The 8,838-nt window shown below is 41.3% G+C and overlaps 1 protein-coding gene across 1 annotated transcript; it reads left to right on the plus strand.

Moving 5' to 3' along the window:
- The first annotated feature begins 4,800 nt into the window (after positions 1-4,800).
- LOC108475045 (uncharacterized) lies at positions 4,801-7,290 on the plus strand. Its single transcript, XM_017777056.1, has 4 exons — positions 4,801-6,078; positions 6,169-6,626; positions 6,723-6,813; positions 6,949-7,290. Exons 1-4 carry the CDS (start codon positions 4,801-4,803, stop codon positions 7,288-7,290), a joined length of 2,169 nt encoding a protein of 722 aa, XP_017632545.1.
- The last annotated feature ends 1,548 nt before the right edge of the window (positions 7,291-8,838 follow it).

The raw sequence follows: 8,838 nt of genomic DNA on the forward strand, positions 1-8,838 counted from the left end.
TAGCTATATTTAATTATTAGTTTGTTAATTGATTGTATCTCATATGTGCCTATTATCGCATATCATTATTTTCCACTTGGTTTGTGAAATGTGGTTCTATAAAACCCAAATTTTATGATTAATTTCGTCTTATTTCAAATCGAATTAATATGTCTTAAGCTAGCTTTATAATCATTCGTTCAAAAATTCTTTAAAATGAAGGCGAGATTTGATATTTGGCAATTCGCGGAATTGTGCCCTAACGTGTTGGGTTGCAATTTCGTGTTTGCTCAAAATAATCGAATATCACTTCAAAATATCACTCATATCTTTTAAAAATCCCTTAAACGAAAACGGTATGCGATATTTGGTAACTCGTGGAATTGTGCCCTAACGTGTTGGGTTGCAATTTCCCGTTTGTTTAAAATAATCAAATATTCCTTCAAAATTTCACTCAGGTCTTTTAAAAATCCATTAAAACGAAGATAATACTCGGTGTTTGACAATCCGGGAATCATGCCCTATCATGTTGGATTGTGATTTCTCGCTTGTTCAAAACAATCGAATATTCCTTTAGGCTTTCGTTCATGTTTATTAAAAACCTTTCAAAACGAAAGCGATGTTCAATGTCTGGGGACTTGAGAATCGAGCCCTATTGTACTGGGTTGCGCTTTTTCATTCGTTCAAAACAATCTAATATCCCTTCAGAATTTCACTCATATTTTCTAAGGTGAGGCAATGTTCGATGTTTGGAAATTCGAGGAATCATGCCCCACTGTGCTGGGGTTTCAGTTTTTCGTTGGACCAAATAGTTGGGCATCCTTCTGTTAATTTCAAATTATAAACTTTCGGATGTCAAAACAAGAAGATTTTTGGCAATCAACTCGGGTTATTCAAATGTTATTTAAAAAGAACCACGATTCAAAAACGTTTTTAATTTTAGACATAAGGACAGTATCTAATCGATTTGGTACCAATTTTGGGCGTTATGAGGGTGCTAATCCTTCCTCATACGTAACTGACTCCCGAGCCCGTTTTCTCATAATTTTCGTAGACCAGCATCGTTGTTTTAGTAAATAAAAAATGTTTCATTAAAATAACCAAATTCTTAGGTGACCCGATCACACCAAAATAAAAAGATCGGTGGCGACTCCATATTTCTGTTTTTCAAAAGTCGATGCCCCCGTTTTTCATTAAAAAAAATTTAAATAAAAATGGTTTCGACAGCTTGGCGACTCCACTGGGGAACTTGAGAGTCGAGCCATAAAAATCAATTATTTACTGTCCTTTTGTCGAAAACCAAAAATTTACTTTAAAAATCATGTATCTTTCGATTGCATTTGATTGTGTGATTGTCTTAGTGCGGGTCTTGTAAAATAGCACTGCATTTCATTACATGACCACTGTGGTCACACCTTCTAAATGGGAGTAAGAAATTACGCTTTCGTGAGGTTTTCACTTCCGCATGGGCTAGTGGATTGCTTTCGGGGTACATCCGTACCTATGATTTCGTGAGATTTTCATCTCCGCATGGTCATAGGGAAATGTATCCCCTCGAACCGAACTCGATCTATATGAGCTTATAATGGGTGAGGATTGAGGAATCTACTGGTTCGGGTACCTTATCTCTAGAACTAAACCGCATATAGTGAACCTTAGGAACCATCCTTGGGTGAAGCCACATCGAGCCTTAGTACTTACCCGTATATGCGTCATAGTTATCATTTATGTGCTTGCATTCTATCACTATTATTTGACACTAACCGGTGTTTTGTTTTGTTTTGTCATTTTTGCATAACATTACATACTAAAGTAGGCGTTAATTCGTATTCAATTACTAAGTTAGAAAATTTGACATGGAGAATGAATTTCTTAGTAAAGTCGAGGATAATGCGGCCGTTCATGCATGGTCGGAGAGGCTACGATCAGTGAGAGGGGATAGCTTGGCAGAAGGGTATGTATCGGAGCTGCAAGATTTCACTCGCGTCAATGTAGTACAGAACGAGCTGCAAAAGTTGAGAGACATTTGGGCTAGTTGGAATGAAGGAATCAAGCAATTGTTTTACCAAAATTATGGTGACGTATCCTACCTGCTAGATATTAGAGTGGATAAGCATTTGTTCCGAGTCTTGGTGCAGTTTTGGAATTCTGCATACAAGTGTTTCACTTTTGGAAAAGTGGATTTGGTACCTACCATGGAGGAATACACTACTTTGCTCAGGTGTCCCAAAATTCAGGTCCGGAAGACTTATGCTCGAGTTTTTAGTAGTCAGACTTTCGTGAAGAAACTGATTAGCATTTCTGGGATGAGCGAGCCTTGGGTTACTGCTCGGATTCAGCAAAAAGGAGATAGCAAATGTATCCCTTGGGAGAATTTGCGAGATTTGAGCTTGACACATCCAGATGAAAGAAAGAGGGTTGATATATTTGCCTTAAGCATCTACGGATTAGTGATCTTTTCTAAGGCTTTAAGGCACGTGGACGAGGCGGTCATTGACTTGTTTGATCGCCTTGAAAAGGGAATCATACCGGTACCAGCAATATTGGCAGAAACGTTCAGATCTTTGAGCTCATGTCGGAAGACAGGCGAGGGGCGATTCATTCGATGTGCGCAATTATTGATGGCATGGTTCCACGAGCACTTTTGGAAGGTAGATAAAGTTTCCTATCAAGTCTTCTCCGAGGATTATTCCCCGTTGAAAGAAGAGGCAACTATACGGAGGAGAGAGGATATCTTAGAGGAGAAGTGGATGGACATTCTTCAGAACCTCAAGGAGGGGGATATCAAGTGGAGAGCTTATTGGATGGTTCATGACGAGATCATGTACCGATGTGGTAGCATTGATTGGGTGCCACTGTTAGGAATTTGGGGAGCAACCGGGTATACTCCGCTGTTAGCCTTGAGGTAATATAAGTTAAGGCAGTTTGTACCCACGACCTATGGGCTTGCTCAGAGTGAATTCTCATTTAAAGGTGCTCATTATAAGAAGAGAGTTCGGGAGTTATCGGATGCTTGGAAGCAAACTTGTTAGATGAAGAGGTTAGCCATCGGTTCCATGGTAATGCCCGAGTATAGCTAGTGGTTTAAAAAGAGGATTAATGATAATATTCCTAGGCTAAGCTTGGAGAATGCTCGACCTATCGAGGAACAATTACAAGTCGCCCCATCAGAATTGGAAATTATAAGGCAAGATTTTGAGAAGAAGAGTTCAGAGCTCGGGAAGAAGATCGAATAGTTGGAGGAAGAGAAGATGCATCTAAGGATAGATGCTGATGTTCAGAGGTCAGAAGCTGATAAATGGAGAAAAGGAAAAACTAAGGCCGAAGAAGACCTAGACAGCTTAAAGACAGACTACAAGAAGCTGCGCCTATCTATGAGGACTGTGGGTTTAGGTAAGACTTCTGAACAATAGTGCCACAAAATTCGAGAAGAAAAAACCAATACCAATCGGTGGGGAAAAAAATTTCGAGAAGCTCAATGACGAAACAAAGATTTGGAGAAGAGTCTGTCGGAAAGTAGAAATGAGCGAGGGGAATTAAGGGCTAGAGTGGCTGAACTCGAGAAGTCTCTGCATCAGTACCAAAACCGCAACACCGCAATAAAGTTGAGGGCAAGCTTGAGCAAGATAGAAGCAATGAAAGGAAGGATAGAAGATTTAGAGGCGTCACTGCAGAACTGCGAGATGCGGATCTAGTTTTTCGAGGCAAATGAGGATCGTTGGAAAGAGCAGCTTCATCATGTGCAAGACAAAGTCAGAAACAGAGATCACCTTATGAGGGAAGCCATAACCCAGATTCGGGAAGTAGCGGACTACTTGCAAACTTTAGCGGTTCAGGCAGACACATTGAGCGTGAAGTATGAATTAGAGTCAGACCGCGGACAAGAGCTGGCCTCGTTGCTTAGAAAAATTAGGACTTTGAGTGTTAAAGCGAGATTTTATCTATAACTCGACCTTATGTAAAAGATTTATTTTCAAAGTGAAATTTTCTAAGGGCAATTGAATCAAAATTGATGCCTCCTTTGCATTCATACATTTGCATTACATCATATCATCATGCATTAAAGGCCATAAGAGTTTTCTAATTAATTAATTAAAAATTATTTCAGTAACTTGGAAACCAACGAAAACCAACCAACCACGCATCCTTACAGTACGACAAAAAAATCAATGGATAAGAGACTTGAGAAATTAGAGCAAATGCAAAACGACATGCAAGAACCAATGCAGTCCCAGATGGAAGAGCAGCTAGCAAAAATTCAACGAGAGATGAAGGAGCAAATGATGAAGTCTCAGAGAGAGATGATGTCCCAGTTATCCAAATTACTGTTGGGAGGAATGGATAACGGAAAGGGAAAGGGCCCCATGGACCAAGTTGAGGAAACCAATGAAGATCTCCAATACCCCATTGGCTTTACTCCGATGCATAAACCGATGAAGCCTGGGATTAACCTACAAAAACCATCGGTCACAATCATGCCCCAGCAAGTTCAGGCCGGAGCTTCAATTCCGATGAACTTCCAAACCGGCTCAGGCTCTAACTTTGTCAACAACCCGAACTATCTGCCCATTCCCGACTTGGATGAAGTGGCTGAAGAGGAAAAGGCGAGGATGGATTCGCAAAAACAATTAGAAGAACGATGTAGATGGCTTGAAGAGAAATTCAAAGCCATAGAGAGCGCGGATCATCATCAAGAGATTGATGCTAAGGATCTGAGCCTGGTCCCAGATTTAGTCCCCCCCCAAATTCAAAATGCCTGAATTCGAGAAATACAATGGAACAAGCTGCCCTAAAGCCCACATCACCATATTCTGCAGGTAAATGACGAGATATCTTAACAATGATCAGTTACTAATCCACTGCTTTCAAGATAGTCTGGTTGGAGCGGCGTCTAAGTGGTACAATCAACTGAGCCGAGCCAAGATTAACTCATGGAAAGACCTGGCTCAGGCCTTTATGAAGCAATACAATCATGTGACGGACATGACCCCCGACAGGATCACTCTCCAGAATATGGAGAAAAAGTCAAATGAAAGCTTCAGACAGAATACACGAAGGTGGAGAGAGGTGGCCATACAAGTTCAGCCGCCACTTCTAGAAAAAGAGACAACAATGCTCTTTATTAACACCTTGAAAGCCCCTTTTATCACTCATATGTTGGGAAGCGCCACCAAGAGCTTCTCTGACATAGTGATGATGGGAGAAATGATCGAAAACGCTGTAAAGAGCGGCAAGATAGAATCGGGAGAGAGTGCTAGGAAGTCAGCCCCGAGGAAAAAGGACAATGAAGTGAACAACACGAGCACATTCAACAAGGGGCAGCCCAAATCATTTACCGTAAATCAACCCAAAACGATTACCACCAATCAAAAAAGCCCTGCAAGACAAGAATCCAATGCAAGGAAGAACACAGAAAGGCCACAATTCACCCCTATACTAATGACGTATAGGGAGTTGTACCAGAACCTGTTCAACACTCATGTGGTATCACCTTTCTACCTTGAGCTAGTGCAGCCCCCGTATCCTAAATGGTATGACACAAACTCCCAATGTGAATACCACGCAGGTATTACTGGGCATTCAATCAAAAATTGCATTGCGTTCAAGAAAGTGGTCGAAAGACTTATTAAGGTGGGAATCGTAAGATTTGATGACCCAGCTACGCCCAACGTAGCAGGAAACCTACTCCCCAATCACATCGACCAAGGAGTGAACATGATAATCGAAGGCAAAAATAAGAAGATTAAGTGTGAGGTTGCAAAAATCAGGACTCCGTTGAGACAAGTGTGGAGGGAGATGGTCAAGAGAGGTTTGATCGCGTTGGATTTGGGAAGAGAATCCAAAGAAGAGAGGAACTACTGCGAGTTCCACAACGAGGTGGGGCATGAAATCCAAGAGTGTGTCAAGTTCAGGGCCCTAGTGCGGAACATGATAAACAATAAGGAAATGGAATTCTATGAAGAGACTAAAAACCCTGTAGAGGGAGATATATGTGCGTCGGAGGGAGAGTCGATGGCACAAAATCAAACAGTTAACTACCCCGTGGTTATCATATTGAGACCCAAAAATAATGAAGCTAGAGTTCAACTACCACTAAGGGTCATAATCCAGAGACCTGCAGTCTTCCCCTATAAAGATAGTAAAAGGGTCCCATGAAATTATGATTGTAATGTAATAATTACGGGGAAGGAAAACCTGGTTGACATTTTAAAAAAGGACCAAGATAGAGGCTCTTATACACGTAGTGGAAGACATTACGATGCAGCGAGCGAGAAGGCACAACCCGTAAAAGGAAAAGCCCTAGTGGTCGAAGGGGTGAAGGAAAAAGCGACCAAATCTGAACTTCCTGTCGATGAGCTAGTTAACGAAGAAGAGGCTAAGGAGTTTTTAAAATTCCTAAAGCATAGTGAATACAGCGTGGTAGAACAGCTACGTAAACAACCAGCTCGTATCTCAGTACTGGCTTTACTTCTAAGCTCGTTAGTTCATCGCAGCGCGCTAATGAAGGTCTTGAATGAAACATATGTTGTCAATGATATCTTCGTTAACAAACTGGATCGTCTGGTTAGTAACATAAGTACCGACAACTATATCTTCTTGAATGACGATGAGATACCACCCGGTGGCATGGGGTCGACTAAAACACTGTACATTACCACACGCTGTAAAGGGTATACGCTGCCAGGCTTACTAATTGACAATGGATCAGCTTTGAATGTCTAGCCATTGACCATACTAAACAGATTACCTGTAGACAGCTCTCACATGAAAGAGTGCCAGAACATAGTGAAAGCATTTGACGGCACGGAGAGAAAGGTGATGGACGAAATTGAGGTACCTCTTCAGATTGGGCCAAACATATATGAGGTGGATTTCCTAGTAATGGATATCAAGCCCTCATATAATTGCTTATCGGGGAGGCCCTGGATACATTCAGCTCGGGCAGTGCCTTCCTCGTTGCATCAAAAGTTGAAGCTGGTATCAGAGGGGAGGTTGATAACGATCTATGCTGAAGAGGATATTATTGCAACTGTGAGCAATAATGCGCCCTATTTGGAGACAGATGATGAAGTAATCGAATGTTCATTTCGATCTTTAGAATTTGTTAATGCAACCTTCATCGCCGAGGGAAGCAAGATTCTGGTGCCAAAATTGTTTAAAACCACGAGAATGAGCCTCCAGTTGACGATTGGAAAAGGAGCCCTACCCGGAAGAGGACTTGGGAGATATCTACAAGGAAAGGTTGAAACGCCAATGCTGAAGGACAAGAGAGACCGCTTCGGCTTAGGATTCAAGCGAGATGCGAAATAAAGGAGAAGAGAGCTAGAAAAGAAGCAAGAAAAAAGGAGAGCATGGTTGACCGAGGGAGAAATCAAATGGGAACCAATGATATTCCCCCACATATCGAAAACCTTTGTGTCCAGAGGAATCATTCATCCCGAGCGGGGTACGCCTAGAAAGGAAGCCATAGAAGAAAGGCTGGAAAGCTTGGACATCAACGCCACATACGACGAAGAGGCTGGGAGAGAAAATTTGTCGGGCATTTGCCCTTACACATTTGGAAGTGTTCTGGACAACTGGACTGCGGAAGAGATTCCTGTAGTTTTTAGAATTGATTCAGAGTAATGTCCAAAACATACTTATTGCTCTAGGCCTAGGAGTAATAAGAATCTTTTGTGAAATAGCTAATGTTTAAAAAACGTTATTTCAATAAAATACACGGTTATTATCATCCTTTCAATTTCATTCATAATCATACAAATGATTACTTTCAGATTATTTTATTCTCGAAACATTTTTTCTAAATATTCTTTCATTCGTCATTCATAATTATACCACAAAAATAAATGTTTCTAATTCTTTTGATTCATTGTATCTGCCTTCATCCTCATAACAGGTCCCCAGATATCAATGATATGAGTGACACTACTAGCAACTCAGAGTTTCCTTTTGAGCAAAATGTGTGTATGGAGGATTCTCAAGATTTTGAAGATGACCAAGGCTGCAACCTATCTCCCGATTTGTTGAGAATGGTAGAACAAGACGAGAAACAAATCCTACCTTACAAAGAATCAGTTGAAATTGTGAGCTTAGGAGAGGGGCAAGGGGTGAAGATCGGAACATGTACCACCATAGAAATGAAGCGAGACCTCATTGAATTACTTCAGAAATTCAAAGATGTCTTCGCATGGTCATACCAAGATATGCTTGGGTTGGACACTAATATCGTGGTGCACCGACTCCCCATAAAGGAGGAATGTAAGCCAGTTTAGCAAAAACTCCGAAGAATGAGGCCCGACATCTTGCTAAAAATAAAAGAAGAGGTTCAAAAACAGTTCGACGCTGGATTCTTGAAGGTGGTAAAATACTCAGATTGGGTAGCCAACATCGTTCCAGTCTCTAAGAAGGATGGAAAAGTGAGAATGTGTGTAGATTACAGGGATTTGAACAAAGCCAGCCCGAAAGACAATTTCCCACTGCCTCATATTGACACCCTGGTGGACAACACGGCGGGACACTCACTGTTTTCGTTCATGGACAGTTTCTCTGGATATAACCAGATTAATATGCATCCTGAAGATATGGAGAAGACCACATTTGTGACCATGTGGGGGACGTTCTGCTACAAAGTAATGCCATTTGGCCTAAAAAATGCGGGGGCTACCTATCAAAGAGCCATGATAACCTTTTTTCATGACATGATACATAAAGAGATTGAGGTTTATGTCGATGATATGATCGCAAAGTCTCGAAAAGAGAAGGAGCACCTAAAAGCCTTGAGGAAATTGTTCTTGAGGTTGAGGAAGTTTCAGCTAAAACTCAACCCCACCAAATGTACCTTTAGAGCCAAGTCTAGAA

The sequence above is a fragment of the Gossypium arboreum genome, chromosome 3 (genome assembly GCF_025698485.1).
Source record: "Gossypium arboreum isolate Shixiya-1 chromosome 3, ASM2569848v2, whole genome shotgun sequence".
Lineage (NCBI taxonomy): Eukaryota > Viridiplantae > Streptophyta > Magnoliopsida > Malvales > Malvaceae > Gossypium > Gossypium arboreum.